The 23,738-nt window shown below is 29.7% G+C and overlaps 3 protein-coding genes across 3 annotated transcripts; 1 reads left to right on the top strand and 2 right to left on the bottom strand.

Annotated features, from left to right (window-relative positions):
- Positions 1–10,821: 10,821 nt before the first annotated feature.
- On the bottom strand, positions 10,822–11,613 carry LOC113371445 (gastrula zinc finger protein XlCGF71.1-like). The gene has a single exon (XM_026612073.1). The coding sequence runs from the start codon at positions 11,611–11,613 to the stop codon at positions 10,879–10,881; it is 735 nt and encodes a 244-aa protein (XP_026467858.1). The 3' UTR covers positions 10,822–10,878.
- Positions 11,614–13,308: 1,695 nt separating this feature from the next.
- LOC113362855 (gastrula zinc finger protein XlCGF8.2DB-like) lies at positions 13,309–14,425 on the bottom strand. The gene has a single exon (XM_026605352.1). The coding sequence runs from the start codon at positions 14,401–14,403 to the stop codon at positions 13,309–13,311; it is 1,095 nt and encodes a 364-aa protein (XP_026461137.1). The 5' UTR covers positions 14,404–14,425.
- A 3,417-nt stretch (positions 14,426–17,842) lies between these two features.
- Positions 17,843–22,964, top strand: LOC113362854 (zinc finger protein 91-like). Its single transcript, XM_026605351.1, has 3 exons — positions 17,843–18,053; positions 18,144–18,421; positions 21,903–22,964. The coding sequence occupies exons 1-3, from the start codon at positions 17,843–17,845 to the stop codon at positions 22,962–22,964; spliced, it is 1,551 nt and encodes a 516-aa protein (XP_026461136.1).
- The last annotated feature ends 774 nt before the right edge of the window (positions 22,965–23,738 follow it).

Genomic DNA, 23,738 nt, shown 5'->3' with positions numbered 1-23,738 from the left:
TTTCTTACTAATAATTTAATATATAATATTGATTATGCTCAAATCTTATGTGAATTAATTTGTAAAATCTAGTTCATATGTGCTCTATTCAATCTAAGATCAACTCACTAAATATTCCATTTCCAATGCCAAACAAATGAATTTTTGATACATGAAACAAAATTCTAAATCATTTTATTAATAAGTAGAAATATTTTTTTGTATTGTTAATTAATTTATTAAAGTAAACCAAAATGCGACATGCAAAAGTTTAAAAAAGTAATGTATATGCAATTTTGGACTTATTGCGTTATTTATTAAACTGAATTATATAATTTCGTCTGCCAAACATATACTGTTTACTGTATCTTATATTATTTTAATTTCTGGCACATCTCAGCTGCTTTTCGGCAATAATAATGTAGACATTACATTTTTCTTGTATATTCTATTCTAATATTATCTAGGCTCATAATTTTAGCTAAATTCAAATTTTAAGTGAATTGACATTTCTAGCAAATGACAGTTTAAATGTTTCCAATGCCAAACAATAAGTAGTTTTTTTTTGTAATGTGTGCCATTTATTTCTACAATATTACTATAGTTTTATCGTTCATTAAATCTTGAAAATTTCCTTTAACCAACTCTAAAAAAAATATCAAAATCCGAATAACCGTTTAGGAGAAGTATCAAATCATACACCCGTACAGAAGAATTTAATATATAATATACACATATATGAACTAAAATCATTGATTTTCTAGTACTCTCATACCATGGACCTGCCTTCGAGCAGACGACTATTTATTATTATTTCGATTTCTATTGGTAAGGTGACGTGCTGATTAGTTTTTGGCAAAGACAGGTCCAGCTGTTTCGGAGATACGGAGCAAAGATTGCAAAAAATGGAAAGTAAATTTTTGGGAGAATGGAGCATCTGATTTGAATGATTCAAAAGCGTTCCACTTGTATTGACGTAATAAAAAATTGATTAAGTCTTTGCAAAGGCAGGTTCAGCGGTTTTGGAGATCCAGAAAAAAACAAAAATGCCGTTTGGAGGTTCAAAATCAGATATTTTGTATTTGAAACAACTAATATAAATGCTAATCAAATACTTTCATGGAATTTCAAAATTTACAGAAAAAAAATTCAAATATTTCAGTATTCAAGAAATTTTCAGGTTTTCAAAAAAATATAAGTTTTCAAACAAAATTCGAAATTCTCAAAAAAAGTCTAATATTTCTAAGCTTTTAAAAATGTTATATTACAGTAGGGGAAGTTCCAGCAATTTGCCTTAAGGAACGATGCCATGTACCACTAGTTTCATATTTAATTTAACTTTGTGTGACTTATAAATCACTCATAAATTAATATATTGATTTCGGGATGTTCTTGCAACTTGCCTTAATGGCATAATGCCACTTACAACTAGTTTTAATTATTTTTGGCAGAAAATCCGACTTGCTAATTATGTTTTCTCGACGTTTCAAATTATTCTGAAACATTTGAGACCGAATTTGGGAAAAAATGTGTAAGTGGATTTTTTAATTGCGAAGGAAATGCATCGCACATGCTAAGCTAGGTCTTTTGTCTGGGTAGGTTGGAGTCATAAATAATACCAACTAAAATGCCACTTATAACTAGTTTAATGATTTCATTTAACTAATTCAACTTAAATTAAGAAATGAGGGTGTTTACATAATATCATAACTTAAATAATTATGGTTAATGTAAATAGCAAATTTCATTAAAAAATATTATTTTTTAAAATAAGTTCATGTTTTTGTCAGAAAATCTGATTTGATAATTATGTTTTTTCGACGTTTCAAATTATTCTGAATCGTTTGAGACCAACTTTGGGAAATAATGTATGTGTTTTTTTTAATTGCGAAATGCGGAAATGCTTTAACACATGCCACACAGGCATTTTTTCTTGGGGGGAGGTTCTAGAATTGTACCATTCACTTTTATACTTTAACACATACCTATACTTAATGTATTTGTTTTTGAAACTCGACGTTTCAAATCATTCTGAATTGTTTAAGACCGAATTTTGGAAAAATGTGTATATGATTTTTTTTTAATTGCGAAGGAAATGCTTTTATACACATGTCATGCTAGGTCTTTTGTCTGGCTATGTTGGACTAATAAATAATATCAACTAAAACTTCAGCATTACTTCTTGGTGGGAGGTTCTAGAATTTTATGATTTTCACTTTTAATTATACTTTCACACATACTTAAGTATGTATTTGTGCATGTGACTCTTGATCCACGTTTTCTCAAACACTACTGAACCGATTTTTAAAATTCAAAAACCATTCGATGGAACTCCATAATGATTCTTGTTGATTACTTTTGCACGACGATCGCATATTGGTGGGAGGCTCTAGAATTCCCACTTTTAATTATACTTTCCACACATTTTTAGTATGTAATTGTGCATGTAATCTTTCATCTACGTTTTCTGAAAAACTGCTGAACCGATTTTGAAAATTCATTCAAAAAATATCAGTTGTGGTCCCTGCTGATTCATGATTACACAGAAACTGCCGTTAGGCATTAGTTCTTGGGGGAGGCTCTAGAATTGTATGATTCCACAATTATACTTACTTAAGTATATATTTGTGCATGTGACATTTCATCTACGTTTTATCAAAAACGGCTGAACCGATTTTAAAAATTCAAAAGCCATTCTATCGAACTCCACAACGACTCCCGTTTAGAAACTTTTAAGTCTGAACCGATTTTGAAAATTCAGAAACTGTTAAAGAAATATCGGTTGTGATTCTTGCTGATTCGTGACTCCACGGAAACTGCCGTTAGGCATTATTTCTTAGGGGGGAGGCTCTAGAGTTTTATGATTTTCACTTTTAATTAACCTTTCACACATACTTAAGTATATATTTGTGCATGTGACCTTTCAGCCACATTTTCTCAAAAATCGCTGAACCGATTTTAAAACTTAAAAAGTCATTCGATGGAATTCCATAGCGACTCCCGTTGATTGGTGGGAGGCTCTAGAATTCTATGATTTTCCAATCTTAATTATACTTTCACACATATTAAAGTATGTATAATATTTGTGCATGTGACCTTAAAAATTAAGCTCTCATTCACGTTTTCTCTAAAAACGGCTGAACCGATTTTAATAATTCAGGTAAATTTTAATTCAAAAGCCATTCGATGGAACTCAATAACGACTCGTGTTGATTACTTCTGCACGACGATCGGCTACGTCGTTTTTTTATGGTGCAAAATTTTTAAACGAAAAATCTTGAACCGACATTCAAGACTAAAATATTATAAATAAAATATTAATATAAATAAATTATCTCACCATATGTGGTGACTTCTAGAAGCGATGGGTGTCAGACAAAGTACGTTTCCTTTGAATTCTTTTGGAGCATCCTCAGAGTTGTTTTTAGGATTTTTGGAGATCCCCAAAGAGTACAAAGACACCAGAAAAATAGCAAAGAACACACACTTCATTTTTAACTAACTAATTAAAACTAATTAATTAATAATAATTGAAAATTATTAATAATTAATACTTTTGTAGGTTGTGTAACCTACGCTTAATTAAAAATGAAGAAATTTTCGATCGGTTCGATTAGTCGAAATTTTTTTAGTAAAACGTATTTAGCGCTGTAAATTTGGAAAATAATTCGATAGTAAATGAAAATCGTGATTTTTTGTTTATTGGCAAGTTGTATATGATATATTTATATATATATATATACTAGATGACCCGACAGGCGTTGTCTTATACCCACGTCTACAATTTTTTAATTAGTGATTAGTGAAAGATGCGAATTAGTGATTAGTAAAAGATTAGTGATTTACATACATCATTACAGAAAAATTTTATATGTAAGATATATATGTATTAAAATATTTTATGCCATCAAATTTTCCGAATGCATCATTCATATTAATCGAATGGTTTAAACATTTCTAAAAGATATATAAAAGTAATACATTAATTTTATATATCAGGATTTTTTTGATATCCCGGGGCCGATTCTCCAAAAAAATCGAAAAGTAATGGCAACGCTATGTTATGAGTCCATCTTTGTATGAATAGATAATAAAAACAGTCAAAATTGTATGTATTTGCTGTGCGATCAGGCGTCACACATTAAACCTAACCAACAAAATGCAACAAATAACAATTTTATCACAAGTGCATCTTTCTGATGTGCATTCATAACACAAGTGTGAAGGTAGGTTTCATGTGTAAAACGCCTCATCACAGAGCAAATACATAGCATTTTGATAGTTTGTTACTACCGACTCATACGAAGATAGACCCGTAACATAGCGTTGAAATAAGATTTCTATTTTATCGCATAATTGGCGCCATGGTTTTAATTTTGTAGGGTTGTGAAATTCAGTGGTTTATATAATTAACTTCCCGTAGGGTAAGTTATAGTAATGAGCCAGAAACCTAAATTGAAAATTTTTGCATATCTTTACGTTTCAACAGTTTCTGAACATTTTGGCATACCTTAGAAAACGTGGATGTGTGTATGTACGTGTGGATACAATTTTTTGCTCACTTCTCGGGCGCACGGATCAACCGATTTGAATGATTCAAAAAACATTCGATTCCTACTGATAGGGAGATATGCTGATTAGTTTTTGGCAAAGGCAGGTGCAGCCATTATGGAGATAGGTAGCAAAGAGTGCAGAAGATAAAAATCGAGTTTTTGAGACAATGGAGCATCCTATTTGAAGGATCCAATGAACATTCAATTCGTAATGATGGGGAGAAGTGGTGATTAGTTTTTGGCAGAGGCGGGTCTAGCCGTTTCAGAGATATCTGGCTATAAAGGTGCAGAAAATGAAAATATGGGTTTTGTGAGAAGAATGTATCCAAATTCCAGCTTTGGGGGCATTTATTAATCACATGAGGCACAGAGAGGCGGTTGACAAAAAATCTCAAAATATCACGTGGGGGGAGGGAGAGTTCTTGTAAGATATCACGTGTATTTATTTTTGACCTGAATTTAAAAAAAAAATCAAAATTTTTCGAAAAATATTTAGATACTAAAATACACGTGCTGTTTGGTGGCAGCGGGAAAAAATTAAATAACACCACGCGATGATGAAAAGGGGGTCCAAAAATCCTGAAAAATCGATCACGTGATTAATAAACAGTCTCTTTTGAGTATCACTTACTTACAAATATAAATTGTGCATGTATTCTTATAATTTTAGATCGATATATCGATTTTGTTTGGACACCATTATCTATCAATTTTATCTTATCGATAACAGTCTTTGTTATAATTATAAAAATAGTATTTTTTTGATTTGATAATCCTCTCACGTCATCATCATGTCGAATCTTCAATCTTTAATTTGTAATTTTTTTATCTATTACCAAAAACACGTGGTGATAATATAAAAGTGTTCCGAGGTTTTTATCAAAGTAGAACATCCAATAAAATTGTAATGCATTTAATTTTGTACTATCTAATCCATCATTCATATTAATCGAATGGTTTGGTAATTATTAGACATATGAGAAATAAATGCACTTACAACCTGGTCAATTCTAAAGAGTTGCATTAACCCTTTCCACTCACGAACTCCGAGATTTGTATGTATTTTGCCACCGGAGCGTCTGCATCCGAGGGGAAAAGGTTAATTTGCATATGGCAACACTTTAAAAGGATTTATCATGTTCAATTGAGATTTTAGGATTGTTGCAGAGACTTTTGTTATTAGGACAAGTTACAAATAAATTAATTTGTCTAATTTGTCTAATGCATCATTTATACTAATCGAATGGTTTGAGAGTTACAAGAGATATATCTAATAAATGCACTTACAACTTGGATCAATCGTGTCAGGATTGTATTACAATGTTCGATTGTGATTATAGAGTATATCGAGTTGCTGTAGGGCATTATGATGTTAGACATTATTGCAAAAGGTATTTAATTTTGTACAAATTTGTCGAATGCATCATCTATATTAATCGAATGCAAAAAATGTGTATGTTTTTGACACGTTTGATTTGAGTGAAAAAGCATGGATCCATGAGTTTTTGACATGAAATATTGAAAGGAAAAATGTGTATGTTGAATATGATGATGGAATATAGTTCATGACTCTTTCACAAGTGAGTGAAAAATGGTAATATTTTTGACATGTTCGAAATAAGTGAAAAACCATGGAAAATTTATGGTTATATGCATGTTATATGTGTTTTTGTAAAGAAACTAGCAAACCCGACGAAATCCGTTTCGCCACCAGATGGTTTCGTGAGAAAGATGAAGAAATTTTTTGTTTGTTTTATATTTGAAAAGGAAAAATTTGATTTTATTATACAACAGTAATGAATTTATTTCGATTACAAAAATGAAGTGGTTTTTAGTTGAACTTCTCTAAGTAAATGAAAGTGAATCCGCAAATTATCTGTTTCATTGAAGTGCTCTTTGGTAAACCACATTTTTTGTTTTTTGGTCCGACGTTAACACAAACAAAGCGGATGGTTTTCCAACTCGTGAACAGGCAACAAATAACTGCCCATGTGAAAAACAATGATTTTCTAAATAATCTATTTGAAATTTATCCTACAAACACTAAGCAATTGGCCTTGCGACTTGTTATTGCGAACGCAAGGCGAACTGGAAATTGCAATCGTTTGAAGTCGAACGGAAGACCAGTCGGAATCATTGGTATGTCACCAAATCGCCAGCAATTTGTGATTGAATGGTGAAATTGAGTACGTGTACATCATTATTCTGTGCGGCAAGAATTGCTCGTTGACTTAATCAAGCATAATTCTGATAATTGTCACTAATGCCATTACTCGAATTTTCAATTACGGTGCGTGAAGTTCCAGCAGCTTGCATTAAGGCACAATGCCATGCACAACTAATATTCTTAGCTATAAACCTTGCGGAGCCCAAGACCTTTCCAACGAATGCTAAATTGTCGAAATCGGTTCGTGCGTTCTGGAGTTATTTCGTCAGGAAGGAAAACCCGACTTATTTTTATATATATATAGAAGATAAAAATTAAAAATTGACCGAAAGAATAAAAAAACTTATGAATTTATATATATGTATATATATATATATATTGTATATATATATAATATCTTAATATACTCGTATATATTGAAGTCAAAACTTAAGTTATTTTAAGTACATAATTTTCTCATTTTAAATATAATAAATCATGAATAAATCCATATAATAATAAAACAAAATTACTTTTATTTTTAGTTTTTGCCGCAACTACCGAACTGTCGAAATAGGCGTACCAACATAAAAGGTAAGTGAATATTTAACTTCTTTGATAATCAAAATTAAAACTTTTTTTAAATAGCGATATTATATTTTATTTCCGATCAAAATATTTTGAAGTGAAATTTAGATATAAAATTGAATTTTTGGTTTTATAAAATTGATAAAATCTCTTTAATAGCACCAAATTCAAAATCCTGCATGATATTAAATCAATAATTAAGATTACGATAATTGCGATGTACGTCTTAAATTTGTCTGAATTCTTATAATCAAACCGCTTTTCATAAGCCTATAATATTTATGTCATATAATAATATGAAGTTAGTTTAGACCATAAAGTTGTATCAGTTGCATGAACATGGTCAAAGTAAATTTTTTCGACAATTTTGTGCAAAGTTAATCTTTACCAAAAACTTACTAATTTATATTTTAAATTAATTGAATAAAAGAATTAAATGCAAGTTTTTGGTTTTTAGCAAAATGCCATTTGCACTTAGCATGTGTTTCTTCAAAAAAACCGAAAACTTTGAAAATAAAAAAAGAGTATATTTATATAAATATATATTTAGTTCTCCGTTATTATTTTATATACATATATAATTATTCTAATATTTTTTTAGACATATACATTATTTAAAAAAAAAAACATTATAATTCTTACTAAAATTGGTCATATAAACTATTTATATTTTCATTATCGTCCAGTTAAAATATTATTTCAGTAATAGATAAAACCATTTCACAAAATGATAAAACTTATAATTAATATTAACAAATTCTATTCCTCACATTTAGTTAATAATATAATTAAAAACATATTAGAACATATACTAACTAATAACATCAAAAATTAAAATAATTTCTCTTCTATTTCAAGTAAAACTATTTCTAATACAAATAGGCTCTTTGTCTTTTATCAATAAATATATAAGGTCATTATTATTTTTTTCGTATTTAGACAGTATATATATATATATATATATATATATATATATATATATATATTTATATATATTTAAAGTTATTTTCTGAAGGGTTGATAGTCAAGTTGATAGACATGCGGTTTTTTAAAATTACAAAATCATAGAATATTACGAAATTTTCTTTTTTTTTCGACGTCATTTTTTAACCAGGGGGCGCCAAAGTCGGCCTTGCAAAATCGATCTCTTTTGCGGTGGCACAGATAAATCCGTTGCGCACCGCCTGAAACAAAAAAAAAACGAAGAAGTTTGTTACGTGAAGAAGAAGTTTGAATCCAGTCCCCCTACCGAAATGAAAGAAAAAAAGCAAGAAGGAAAAAAATGGCAGCTATTTTAAAAAAAGTGTTAAAAAAGCCCTTTTTTGGGGGGCGAAAATTTTTTGCGTAATGTTATCAAGTTGTTTGAGGTAGGGGGGCTAGGTATTGCAATGGTGAACAAATTAAAATCCGATCCGACTTGCAGTTTTTTTTTAATTTGTGGCACCGCATTGAAAAAAGTCAATTTGAGAAAAGCGTATTTAAAGTTTTTGATATAATGTACTAAATACACCATTTAGTTCAAAGATGCTGACACATTAAAAAGGTCATGTGCATGAGGTATTACAATAAAAAAGAGAGCAGCTGGCATACAATAGCTCGCGGAGCGATGAAAAAAACGGTTTCAGAGGATCATACATATAGAGATATAGATATCTATAACTTCGTCAAAAAAATAGATACTGAGATGATTTTTTTTTAAATAATTCTAAGCTTTTTAGCTTTCATAATATCAAAAAATCTCAAAATCAAAAAAAAAAAAATAAAAACCAAACAACTCCCTTAAAATATTATCAAAATTAACCCCCTCCAACCGAACAGTACGTGTATTTTACAAAAAAAGAAAAATTGCAACATTTTTGATTTTTTTAAAAAAATGTTTTGATTTAAAAAAAAAGATCAGGTAAAAAATAAATACAGGTGATATTTATTTTAAATAAAAGTGATCTCCGATGTGATATTTACCCCTCCCTTAAAACCTTACGTGATTAATGGATACATAACATATTTTCTGTCAAGCTTTTATCGTAAGCGTATTTAAACGTGAAATATGACCCTAACATTTTATTATTGCTATTTCATTTAATTCTTATAAATATAAGATAACATAATCACATAGATTTATCCTAATATATATGTTTCATGTTTACATTTCAAATAAAACAGTTTCTTTGTACACCCTTCAATAAAAACATGACAGAAAATATGTCACAAGAAATACTTGCGTCGTGTGTGACGCCAGTATTTCTTGTAACATATTTGTTGTCAATCTTTTATCGCAAGGTGGGCGTATTTGAATGTGAAATATGTCTCTAGCATTTTATTATTATTATTCTTTGGAATTCTTATAAATATGAGATAACATGTTTTATGTTTACATTCCAAATAAAATAGTTTCTTTGTACACGCTTACGATAAAAACTTGACAGAAAATATGTTACAAGAAATACTTGCATCGTGTGTTACACCAGTGTTTCTTGTAACATATTTTCTGTCAAGCTTTTATCGTAAGGTGAGCATATTTAAACGTAAAATGTCTTCAGCATTTTATTATTTATTTAATTATTATTTCATTTAATTCTTACAAATATGAGTTAACATAATCACATGGATTTATCCTAGCAAATATGTTTTATGTTTATATTCCAATAAAACAGTTTCTTTGTACACCCCTACAATAAAAACATGACAGAAAATATGTCACAAGAAATACTTGCATCATGCGTTACACCAGTATTTCTTGTAACATATTTTCTGTCAAGCTTTTATCATAAGGTGAGCGTATTTAAACGTAAAATGTCTTCAGCATTTCATTATTTTTTAATTATTATTTTATTATTATTTTAGTTAATTCTTATAAATATGAAATAACTTTACATAGATGCTTATTGATACATATATGTTTTATGTTTACATTCCAATAAAACAGTTTCTTTGTACATGCTCACCTTATGTGAAAACTTGACAGAAAATATGTTACAAGAAATGATGGCGTCGTGTGCACGTGCCTTATTTATTTAGATTTTTCTATTATATGATAACATAATAAAAAACGAATCAGAGCACTCACAAATTAACAAAATTAATAATTTCTTTTCAATAAAATCTATTTTTTTAATGGCTCAGGAATCAGCGTTTCCATAGCAATAATATGTTATGGTCTGGTCTATTTTATTGGAGAATTGATCTCTTTGTTTATAAAGTGAACTATGCAATGATTAGCATACATTTTACAAGTTTATATTTACAATCTATTGCAAGAAAATGATAATATATTTATAATTCTAAACTCTTAAAAATAATTAAAACTTTGATTAATTTTAAATACATTTTTAATGCAAATCATCCTGACAAACTTCATTGTGAAAAGTGTAGACCTTAGAAGTTTTGCAGAATCTTGTTTTATTGCAATATATTGTTTTAAGTGCTAATAAAATTAGAAACTTCTGATCATAATAATTTCTGTTTTACTTCTCATTAGTTCAAAATAAAAATGTATTACTATGTAAATCTAATTTAGCACTTAATATTTAACCTACAGCTTCCATTTTCTTTTTTTTATTTTCTATATTGTTTTAATATAAACATTTTAATATTCATTTATCATTGCACATATTAATTCCTATCATGAATCACCTTATGTTTTTTCAAACTACCCGCATATGTAAACAATTTCTCACACACATCACATTTAAAACTCTGCACCCCCGTATGAGACACCATATGTCTCTTCAGCTTAGACGTGTTCTGAAAAGCCTTATCACAGATCCCACAATTATGAGGCTTCTCCCCCGTATGAACCATCATGTGCTGTCTCAAAGCAGCCGCTTTAAGGAACCTTCGATTACAGACATCACAACCAAAACGTCGTTTTTCACTGTGCATTTGCATATGGGTGTTTAATGTGTCGATGGTGGTGAAGGCTTTATCACATATTTGACACTCGAAAGGACGTGAACTGTGGTGGGATATTAGGTGTCTTTTGATGTGATCGGGTCTTCTGAAGGACTTGTCGCATGTCTCACATTTATAAGGACGGTCTCCAGTGTGGCTGTTTATGTGGTATGTTAGGTTGCTCAAGCGAGTAAAGACTGTGTCACAATACATGCATTTTAATAACTTTCTTTTGGAGGTTTTTTGGTTACTCGAGGCAGGGAGAGATGGTTCTTCTTGTGGTTGGAACTCGATTGATGGTGGTTGGTCTTGAGAACATTCTGAATTTATATCTGGGAAATTATTAGTGTCTTCTTCTTCAGAACCGTATTCACTTTGACATTCTTCTATTGTGTATTCTTCAGGTTCTTTTTTGATAAATTGGACATCCAGAATTGTATTTGCTTCTTCTGACATTTCCAACAAAAAAATCTTGGAACCTGAATTAAATCTTTGATAAATAAAATTTAACACAAAATTTTTATTTAAATATATTTCTTTAGTATTATTAATTATTTAAATATATTTTTTTTATTTGTTTTGACATTTCCATGTGTTGCTGTCAAAACTTGCACATAACCTAACACCAAAATACGTAAAAAACTTCATTTAAACCTCGGATTATAATAATGTTTATTTATTTATTATTTTGAAGTTTAATATTTTGTTTTTTGCCAAGTTTTATAATTGATTTGAAAATAAAATCCTTTTTTATATTATTATAGACTTTCTCTTTGAGTTGTGACAACTGTCAAACTGTCAAACATGGCGGCGCTAGAATCCATTTTGAATACTAGACAGTGGCTTCCAACCTTTTTGTGCCGTGCCTCTCGTAAAAAACTTTCTTTAAAATTCGAATTACAATAATATTTATTAAGTTCCCGAAGGAGAAGTTTATGTTTTCATAAAAAATCCGATTCGCTGATTTTATGATTTCTCGACGTTTCAAGCCATTCTTAATCGAATGAGACCAAATTAAATTAACTTAAAAAAATTAGTAAAAAAAGTAAGCAAAAGTTTATACCCAAAATAAGCAAAATAAGCAAATCAATAACCCCCCCGCCCCCTTAAGTGCTTACGTAATACTTGAACGGCCCCATACTCCGAGTTAACGTGTTCGTTTGTTTTCAAACATGTTTAATAAATCCACTTGGAATACTTCTAATCACTCATAAATTAATTTATTTTTTATGGATTAAGTCGATTATTTACACATATTGGGAAAATCATGTAACTTGCCTCAATGCAAAATAAGAATACCAACTAGTTTTTCATTTATTTCTTGTACTTTCTTGTATAATTATAAATATCTCGAATATTTCTAAAAAACCTCATCGATTTTAGTTTTTGTCATCATAGTAGACACATGAAAGTATAAAATAGTATAATAACAGCATTCTATAATAAACAAAAATAGTTTTAAAAAATCACAAAACTTCTACTTTAGTTTATGAGTATTGTATAATAAACTCAAATGAAACATCGATGTTGTCTTAGCCATGTATTTTTCATAATAATAATGAATAAAATTAAAAGCTCAAAATGGCGGATCAAAAGCTCAAAATGGCGGATCAAAAGCTCACCGTTAGACATAATTAATTAAATTTTATCCAAGTATTAATACTCACAATTGTGAGTCACATAAACATATATCTGTATGCACATATACAGTTGTTTACAATTTTGGTGTTAAACGATTCAGAAAGACTTGAACCAAAGTGGATTTATTAAAAAACATATTTTCTTCTTCAGATTGTTAAAAATGTGTCGACAATTAAAAAAACAGTTTTATAAATAAATATATTTATATATTGTTTTGTTTTTTATATACATAAATAATATTTTGGCTTTTCGCAACTAATAAATAATAAGAGTATTAGAACTTAAAATAAACTTAACCCTTTCCACTCGCGAATTGCGAGATTTATATTTATTTTGCAGCCGGAGTGAAGGCATCCGAGTGGAAAGGGTTAATTTTATATTTGTACATTATTTTAACAATAAACATTTATATACAAAAAATTGTCTCTATTTATGGAAGTATAATAATAATATAATTTAAGATAAATAAGTAATAAATTTATTTTCCTATTCGATATGAATCATTTTCCATCAGTCTTGTATTTCTACCTCGTAATGTGTTTTTTTATGCCTTGTGAACTTATTTGACGAAGTAAACTTCATAAAGCATATTTCACATTCAAAATCTGTACAATGTGTTTTCATGTGTTGTTTTAAATTATCAGATCGTGCAAAAGCTCTCTCGCACACATCACATTTAAAATTCTTGTCCCCCACATGACTGCTCATGTGTTTCTTTAAATATCTTTCCAATGTAAACTCCTTTTCGCACAAAACACATTTAAAAGGTTTTGTTTCTAAATGATGGTGCATGTGAGTCTTCAAACTATCCATTCTGGTAAAGGCTTTACCACACACTTCGCACTTGAAAGGTTTTTTTGGACTATGGATAGCCATGTGTTTTTTTAAATTAGTTCTTCTTCTAAAGGCTTTGTTGCATACCTCACATTCAAAAGGCATTTCTCCGGTGTGTATTTTTAAATGATGCTTTAAAGAATCTGACCGGACAAACATTTTACCACATGTACCACATTTATGAGACTGTTCTCCAGTGTGTGAAGTCATGTGTTGTGAAACATGTGCTTTTTTGATGAATGTCTTAGGGCACAGTGTGCACTTGAAAGGACGTTTACCAGAATGTGTTATCATGTGTTGTCTTAAGTTCTTTTTTTGTGTAAAGGCTTTGTTGCATACGCCACATTCGAAACATGTCGCTCCTGAATGGATTAGTTGGTGTTTTATTAAGTCGTTTGTGTTGGAGAATGTTTGGGGGCATATATCGCAGGCATAAGGGTTTTGTCTGGTGTGGGTTCTGGTGTGTACATCTAGAATATCTGCACGCATGAATACTTTTTGGCAATAAGTGCATGTGAAGGATTTATCTTGGTCATCAGAATCATTTTCAATAATGATTTCTTGTTCGAGTGTTGCTTGTACATATTGTGATATTTGGTGGTCGTCAGAACCATTTTCAACACCACTTTCGTCTTCTTCTGTATAATCTAGAGGTTCTGCTTCAAAATCTAAGGAATATTTTTGTCTGGACGTTGTATTGTTCATTTTGACATAATTTGTTAGGTTTTCTGGTAAAGAAAAAGAATCTATTTCTTGAGACATGTTGCACATTGTCAATAATTCCTAATATCTGTCATCTATTTATTTTACTTTTGCATTTCAAGTACTAGAAGACTACTTATACATCATATTTAGCCTTAATTATAATTTAAAAATAATGTAAATAAAACAAAATGCATTTATCTGTCAAATTTACTTAGCTGTCAAAACTGTCAAATATGGCGTCGTGCTGTAATTAACATTAGGCGCCGGGCAAGTCTGTAAAAATGTCAGTGAAAACGACGTGACTTTTCATGGTGGCCAAAAAGTGCAACTGTTGGCGCAAATAATATGGCGTTTGACAGGTTTTATTTGGTATTTTTTGACCTATTTTTATATATATATATCTATATATATAAAAGAGGATCGCTTTATGTGCTAACACTTATAACTCACGAACGGCTGAACCGATTTAGATGAAAATTGGCAGGGAGGTAGTTTAGAGCCAGGAGAAGGACTTAGGATACTTTTTATCCCGATTTTCAGTTTAATTGATAGTATATTTATATATATAAAAAAAATACTAGCTAGCCCGGCCACGCGTTGCTGTGGCTCAGTAATTGGTGGCAGAGAGGTAGTTTAGAGCCCGTTTTTCATTCTAATTCAGAATTAATTATTTATAAACTATCCATGTAGTTTATTCAATCTATGATACTATATTTCTATAGAAAGTGTATAAAACTTCCAGTTTGATTGAATTGACAAAACATAGACAAACTAATGGGGTTTATTGTTTTTATAATACCACATTGTATATAGCATTCAAACAACACGTCCTTATACACTTAAAGTATTATTTTTTTGATTCTTTACAAATTGTTTAGAATATACCTTACTTAGCAAAACAACGTTTGCCGGGTCAGCTAGTATATATATATATATATATATATATATATATATATATATATATATTTAAGGAATTTACTTTCGAACTACTTATTTATACTTGTTTTTCTATGTGTGCTTCGGGGGCGAGGGCGAGGCACAAAGGTTCAATTTAACTTTGAGCAAATATAAACTATATTGTGAAAACCATAACAATTATATCACAACAAATAACAAATTTCAAACGAACAATTATCTGACTACGTTCAGTAAAACTGCCTTCTAATTTATCACTGTAGAAATGTGCTTTTTTATGTCTTTCAAAAATTTGTTATCTAGTCCTTTTTACCCTATAGGCGGGGTAACTTGAAACGGCCAGATGGCAAAGAGGTTTAAAATCTTATTTTAATTTTAAAGAATTTTACAAAATGATTACATTTTTAACTAATGCTAAAAATCTACCAACGGAAGAAAATACTTTTATTATGGATTTTCAAAGATTACCGTTTATCTCCCCATTCTCCCGATAGCAGAGTCTTCAAATCAAGATTATAGCTGGTTATACATCTTTTTCTCTCTACTTTCAAATATTATTGTTAAACAATGCTTAACTTTACTGGTTTTGACACATCGATGGTGGACCTTTTTAACCCCGGACCTTCATATATTACTATCTATTCTTCGATAAATTCTAGGAAATTATAACTGGGAAAATGTTATTCGACAAAATGTCCATTTAATCGATACCAAATTTAGGTTCTGAATTTAAATAACATAAATAAAAAATAATATAACCTAGAAAATGTTTTATAAATACCAATGAGTATAATTATACAAATGAGATCTTACAGAGCACCGTGTTTGAGAAAAATATGATTTGCAAAAAAAGAGTGCTACAACGCCAAAAAATGCATTTTCATATTAACATTTAAAAAAAGTTGATATTTTGAATCTCTAGTAACACTTGGGGCCCGTTTACTAACGTTTTTGTATATAAATAAAACTACAAACAAAACTACTTACTACAATTTAATCATAATTAAATAATATTCACGTTAAACATCCTATTAAACGTAATTGTACATCATCTGCCAAAAACGTTTGACATTTCACGTAATAGCCACCGTCCATTGTTTTAATTAAATTACGCTTTTACAAAAATTTCAAATTAAAAATGTAAAGTTTCTACGCGATTTTGAAATAATCGAGTTTTACCGAATCATTTGATCGAGGGCTCCATTTTTAAGATAAATAAAAACTGTGATTATAAAAAACAATAACCATCTTTATCTTTAACAGAGACATAAGTTTGATCATAGATAAAACAAGAGTATTATTGTATGAGTTCGATATTAAGACCAAGTACTCTATCATTATACCAAGTGAATCGTCTAATTTTTATTTTAACAAGCGTCAAAAAAACTACTCATTTCTTCAAACTTTGATGACTTTTTAAAATTAAACTACTTATCGTAGAGCCGTAGTTTTAGTATGATCTATAAGACTATGGTATCTACCGTCAAAAAAATCATAAAATCGTGAAAAAAATTTTTTTTAACACTTTACTACAAGAAAACGGTCCGGCCAATCTTTACCAAAAACTATTCAGTACGATTCCTAACCAATATCTTTCGAACAGTTTTTGTATTTTCAAAATCAATTCAGATTTGCGGGATAAAACGTGGACGAAAGTTTTTTCCCGTTTTTGCGATTTACAAAGAAACGGCTTGACTGATCGTCGCGCAAATTTCATAAACGCTACTCCTCATCTAACTCGATGATCATCGAATAGAATTGTTTAATCAGATTGGATGAAACAGTTTTAACAATTAATATGTTATTACTAATTATTAACTTCCCGTAGGGTAAGTTATAGTAATCGCAAAAGAATCGAAAATGAAAAAATTTATATATCTTTACGTTTCAAAGGTTTCTGAATATTTTGACATACCTTAGAAAAAATGGATGTATGTGTGCGTGTGTGCGTGTGTGCGGATACAAATTTTTGTCGGCGATTTCGGGAACACCGATCAACCGATTTGAATAATTCAAAAAACATTCGATTCGTATTGATAAGGAGACGTGCTGATTAGTTTTTGGCGACGGCAGGTCTAGCCGTTCCGAAGATATAAGGCAAAAAGTGCCAGAAACGGTAACTCAGTTTTTAAGAGAACGGAGCGTCCGATTTGAATAATTCAAAAAACATTTTACTTGTATTAACAAGATGAAGAACTGATTTTCATGAAGGCAGACCTGAAGGCAAAAAAAAAAATTTGTCAAAAATTTATAGTTTCTCAAAAATCTAATTTTTTAGAGTAATTTTTTTTCAAAAATGTTAAACTTTAAAGCCCCACTAGTTAATTTTAAATTTGTTAAGATTGTCATTCGTTATTGACAGGTAGAGCATAGACACACTTTTGTAAAGTAAAGCGATTTGATACAAGTGACATGTCTACAAAAACTTTGTCTATGCTCAAAATGTCAAAACAAAGTTATTTTATTATTTCAAATGCAACTAGTTTTAAAGAAATAAAATCATTATGTCAGCAATATTATTTATCAAGATATTTATAAATAGCAACCAATAATATTAAATAATCTTTGTAAATAGTTAGAATATATCAAAATGTCTGAAGAAACAATTCTTTCTATGAAAGAGCAGATAATTAAAACAGAGCCTCCAGAAGACATAACACATGGGGTTCAGTTTGATGATCTTGGTAAGATTATTAAGTCTGAATTATGTTTAGAAGATGATGAAAATTATCTTGAAGTAACTATAGACAAAGAGGTCAAACGAGAATTACTCGAGACACCTTCTTATGAATGCGACATTTGTAATAGATAATTTAGGAAACCACTTTACTTAGAACAGCACATGGCAGTTCACAATCTTAAATGTGCATATTGTCCAAATATTTTTGTAGACGCAAATGACTTAAAGGAACATCTTCAAATTCATTTTGGTAAAAAACCCAAAAAATGTTATACATGCAATAGAACATTTACTAAACTGGCTCTGTTGAAACGACATATGCTGATTCATAGTGGAGAACGCCCCAATAGATGTGATTTATGCGATAAAGACTTCAGTCGATCAGACAATTTAAAACGGCACATGGTTCTTCATACCAGTTATCGGCCTTACAAATGTAAATTGTGCGAAAGCACTTTTAAAGATCCAAGCAATTTGATACAACACATGGTAATTCACAGTGCAGTACGTCCCCATAAATGCAAACTGTGCAGAAAAAAATTCAAGCATTCGAGCAGTTTGAAAAAACATATGCTCATTCATAATAGAGAGAAATTATAAATATGAAATATGGAAACGTGTCTAAATGAAGTGATGAAGAGACACGTAAAAGGAATTAACTCTGTGATTTTTATATTTGAGACATTTAAAAGTATTTTATTTTTATATTGTTATTAAACCATTATATGCAATAAAATATATGAATTAATATTATGTAATTAAAATATTTTTTTATTATTGAAAATAATTCTGAGTTTAATTTTAATTCTAGTTAAAATACCTGAAATGTATAATTTTAACATTGCAATTCAGTTTATATGATTTTTAGAATTATGAGATAAGGTATTTTATTCTAACTACCTTTCAAAGGGGATTATTAAGTTTTGAATATTTACTTTTCATGTAAACTTATATGAACATCATCGATCAATTTTTAAGCTCTCATATTTTGCCTATAAAATACAAATAATGAAAGTTACAGTATTTATAATAATATATTTGATAACATTTAATATTCTTCAAATATTTTATTACAGAACGGGAAGTCCAGCAATTTACCTCAAGGCACGATGCCATACACCACTAGTTTATTTATGAAATTAATTTTTTTACTTGATTGGTCCAAAATTTTATTTACATAATATGAATTAATATTATGTAAATAAAATATTTTTTTTATTATTGAACATAATTCTGATTTTAATTTTATTTCTAGCTAAAGTACTTGAAATAATAAATTTTAACATTGCAATTCAGTTTATGTAATTTTTAGAATTATGAGATAAATGCTTTCATTCTAACTCCCTTTCAAAGGGGATTATTAAGTTTTTACTTTTCATCTAAATTTATATGAACATCATCTTAACAATTAACAATTATAACAATTTTTAAGCTCTTATATTTTGCCTATAAAATACAAATAATGAAAGTTACAGTATTTATAATAACATATTTGATAACATTTAATATTCTTCAAATATTTTATTAGGGAACGGGAAGCCCAGCAATTTGCCTCAAGGCACGATGCCATACACCACTAATTTATTTATAAAATTAATTTTTTTAACTTGAATGGTCCAAAAAGCATTCGATTTCTATTGATAGAGAGAGATGTGCTGATTTGTTTTTGGCAAAGGCAGGTCCGACCGTTACGGAGAAACGGAGCAAAGAGTGCAGAAAATAGAAATCAAGTTTTTGAGAGAACGGAGCATCCGATTTGAATAATTCAATAAACATTCAATTAGTAATGATTGGCAGAAGTGGTGATTAGTTTTTGGCAAAGGCAGATCGAGCGGTTTCGGAGATACCGAACTAAATGTGCGAAAAATGGCAGTTTTTGAGAGAACTAAGCATCCGATTTGAATGATTCAAAAAACTTTCTGCTTGTGATTTTCGGAACTTCAAAATTTTAATTCGCTAGTTCCAGCAATTTGCCTCATGGCACGATGCCATGCACCACTAGTTGTTTCAGATTTTGAGTCGAGTCGTTAATTTACTTCACGAAAGAGAAGCTTATGTTTTCATCCAAAAATCCGATTCGCTAATTTTATGTTTTCTTGACGTTTCAAGCCATACTGAATCGAATGAGACAAAATTTGGAAAAAGTATATGTGTAGAGATTTTTTGCCGTAAATCTACGTCTTCTCAAAAACGGCTGAACCGATTTCAATAAGTTAAAAGCCATTCGATGTATCTGGATGAGGACTAGCGCGACGATCAGCCAAGCCGTTTTTTTGTCCACGTTTTGGCCCGCAATTCTGAATAGATTTTGAAAATTATTAGTTGTTCGAAATATATTAGTTGGGAATCGTGCTGATTAGTTTTTGGTAGAGATCGGCAGGGCCGTTTCCTTGAAATAATGTGTTAAAAAAAATTTTTTGGCGATTTTTTTGAATTTTTTTTGACAGTGGATACCATAGGCTTATAGATCATACTAAAATATTACGGCCCTACGACAAGTCGTTTAATTTTAAAAATTTGTCAAAGTTTGCAAAAATTAGTATGGTTTTTTGGCGTTTTTGAAAATTAGAACTTTCATCGACGTTTGCTTAAAAACGCCTGAACCGATTTCAAAAATTTAAAAACCATTTGATGTATCTTGATGAGGTTTATCATTTCTCAGTTTTGTGCGATGTGAAAAAAAAATTGTCCACGTTTTAGCCCGCAATTCTGAATCGATTTTGAAAATTCAAAAATTGTTCAAAATATATTAGTTGGGAATCGACCTGATTAGTTTTTGTTAAAGATCGGCCGGGTCGTTTTCTTGTAATAAAGTGTTAAAATTTTTTGCGACGATTTTCATAATTTTTTTTGGTGATAGATATCATGGTCTTCTAGATAATACTAAAATATTACGGCCTTAACAATCGCTTAATTTTGAAAATTCGTCAAAGTTTGCAAAAATTAGTATCGTTTTTGGCGTTAGTCAAAATTAGAACTTTCATCGAAGTTTCCTCAAAAACGCCTGTACCGATTTCAAAAATTTAAAAGTCAATCGATGTATTTTGATGTGGATTATCTTTTCTCAGTTTTGTGGAGCGATCGGCCGAGCCGTTTCTTTGTAATTTGGAAATAAGTATTAAACGTCCACATTTAAGCTCATAGTACCAAATCGATTTAAAAAAATCAAAAACTGTTCGAAAGATATTAGTTGGGAATCGTACTGATTAGTTTTAGGTGAAAATTTACTAAGCCGTTTTCTTGTAATGAACTGTTGAAAAAAAAATTAAGCTGATTTGTATGGAAATTTTTTTGGCGATATATTATGGTCTTATAGAACTTACTGAAATATTACGGCCTTACGACAAGTAATTTTTAGTTTTTAAAATTCATCAAAGTTTGAGAAAATGAGTAGTTTTATTAGACGATTTACTTGGTATAACAATAGAGTACTTGGTCTTTGTACTTGGTCAATAGAGTACTTGGTCTTAATGAAAATACTAAACCATTAAAATCATACGGAAACTAGTTCGATTATAAAAATTATTGATTTGTGAAAATTTGCTTTTAGAGAATACTCCGAGTCAACGTGTTCGTTCGTTTTTAATTATCTGTAATAAATCCACTCGGAATACTTTTAATCACTCATAAATTAATTTATTTTTTATTGATTAAATCGATTATTTACACATATCGGGAAGTTTGTTGGAAAGTTTATGTAACTTGCCTCAAGGCAAAGTACCAACCATAGATAAAAGAAGAGTAGACCTACTGCATAGTTGGTGGTTATGCGATCACTTTGAGTGTGACATCTCTCCGAAAAACACGCTCTATGTTCCAAATGTCAAAACAATGTCATTTTATTATTACAGTTGTAAATTAAAGTAAATATAAAATCGTTCTTTTAATATTAAGAGATTATTAAAAGATTAATAAACAGCAAATAATTCCAATAAATTATTTTTGCAAACAGTGCTAATATATCAAAAAGTCTGGTAAAACAATTCTCTCTGCGAATGATCAGACAATTAATATTGAGCCACCAGAATATTCAGTGGAAGATATAAAATGTGAAATTATGGATGAATTAGAAGTTCTCGATGATATTATTGAGTCTGAATTGTGTTTTGAAGATAATAAAACAAGTCTGGAAAGTTTCATGGAGTCCAAAGTGACGATAGAAGAAGAAATCAAACAAAAATCATTCGAGACACCTTCTTACAAATGTAACATTTGTAATAGATTATTTGCAGAATTAGATAGTTTAAAACGGCATATGGTAGTTCACGAAATTAAATGCACCTCATGTTCAAAGACTTTTCCAAGTCCAAGTCAGTTCAAGGAGCATTTTCAAACTCGTACTAATGAGAAACCGTACAACTGTGGTAAATGTTGTAGGTCATTTAATCGTAAGAGTCATTTGAATGAGCATATGTATATCCATAGTGGAGAACACCCTTTTAGATGCAAAACATGCAAAAAAGGATTTTCATGTTTGAGCCGATTATCTTCTCACATGGCTGTTCATAGCAAAAAAAAACCTCATAATTGTGAAATTTGCAATAGGGCATTCTCACAATTAAGCAATATGAGAAGACACATGGTAATTCATACAGCAGAATATACTTTTAAATGCACAGAATGCGATAAAGCCTTTCGTCGTTCTGGTAATTTACAAAAGCATATGCTTATCCATACCGGGGAACTTCCTTTTAAATGTTTAATATGTGATAAAGCTTTTCGTGTTTCATATAGTTTAAAAGAACATATGCTTGTTCATACCGGGGAACGCCGTTTTAAATGTATAATATGTGATAAAGCTTTCAGTAAATCAATTAATTTAAAAAGACACATGGTTATTCATACTGGAGAACGTTCTTTTAAATGTAAAATATGTGATAGAGATTTCGGTCTATCAACTCATTTAAAACAACATATGCTTGTCCATACTGGAGAACGCCCTTTTATATGTGAAATATGTAATGGCACATTTACACGAGCATATTATCTGAAAAAACACATGGAGCACAATCATAGAGAAGAAAAACCTTAAAAACATGAAATATAATGAAGGATGTGATTTATATAATCGTCTGAATTTTATATTTTTATTAATCGTCTGAATTTTATATTTTTATTACTATTAAACAATTTATGTAGCAATAAAAGAATATATATTAATGTTTCCTGTGGTTTTCAATACTTATTACTATTTCAGAATTATATTATTCTCACAATAACAAGTTCTTAACAATCTAACATGATGTTATTCTTTGTTAATGATTTATTCTTTTTATATAAATTTAGAATGATGACTAGTTGTAAGTGGCATACTGCTTTGAGGCAAGTTGCATGAGCTTCTTGATATATTTGAAACAACCAGTATTTCATTAATAACTAGTTGGTATTGGCATTTTGCCTTGAGGCAAGTTAAATGAATTTCCCGATAAGTGTAAATAACTGACTTAATCAATAAAAAATAAATTAATTTATGATTTATTAAAAGTATTCCGAGTAGATTTATTACACATAATGGAAAATGAACGAACATGTTAACTCAAGAGTATTTTTTAAAAGCAAATATTCAAAACTCAACAATTTTTATAATCGAACCAGTTTTCGTAGGACTTTAATGGTTTTGTATGTTCATTAAGACCAAGTACTCTATCGTTATACCAACTGAATCGCCTAATTTTAATTTTAACAAACCTCAAAAAAACTATACTCATTTTCTCAAACTTTGATGAATTTTTAAAATTGAACTACTTGTCGTAAAGCCGTAATATTTCAGTAAGTTCTATAAGACCATGATATATATCTCCAAAAA

The sequence above is a fragment of the Ctenocephalides felis genome, unplaced genomic scaffold, assembly GCF_003426905.1.
Source record: "Ctenocephalides felis isolate EL2017-DRISC unplaced genomic scaffold, ASM342690v1 CF-g0.4_SCAFFOLD_00845, whole genome shotgun sequence".
Classification (NCBI taxonomy): Eukaryota; Metazoa; Arthropoda; class Insecta; order Siphonaptera; family Pulicidae; genus Ctenocephalides; species Ctenocephalides felis.
This window is presented reverse-complemented; position numbering and strand designations above follow the sequence as displayed.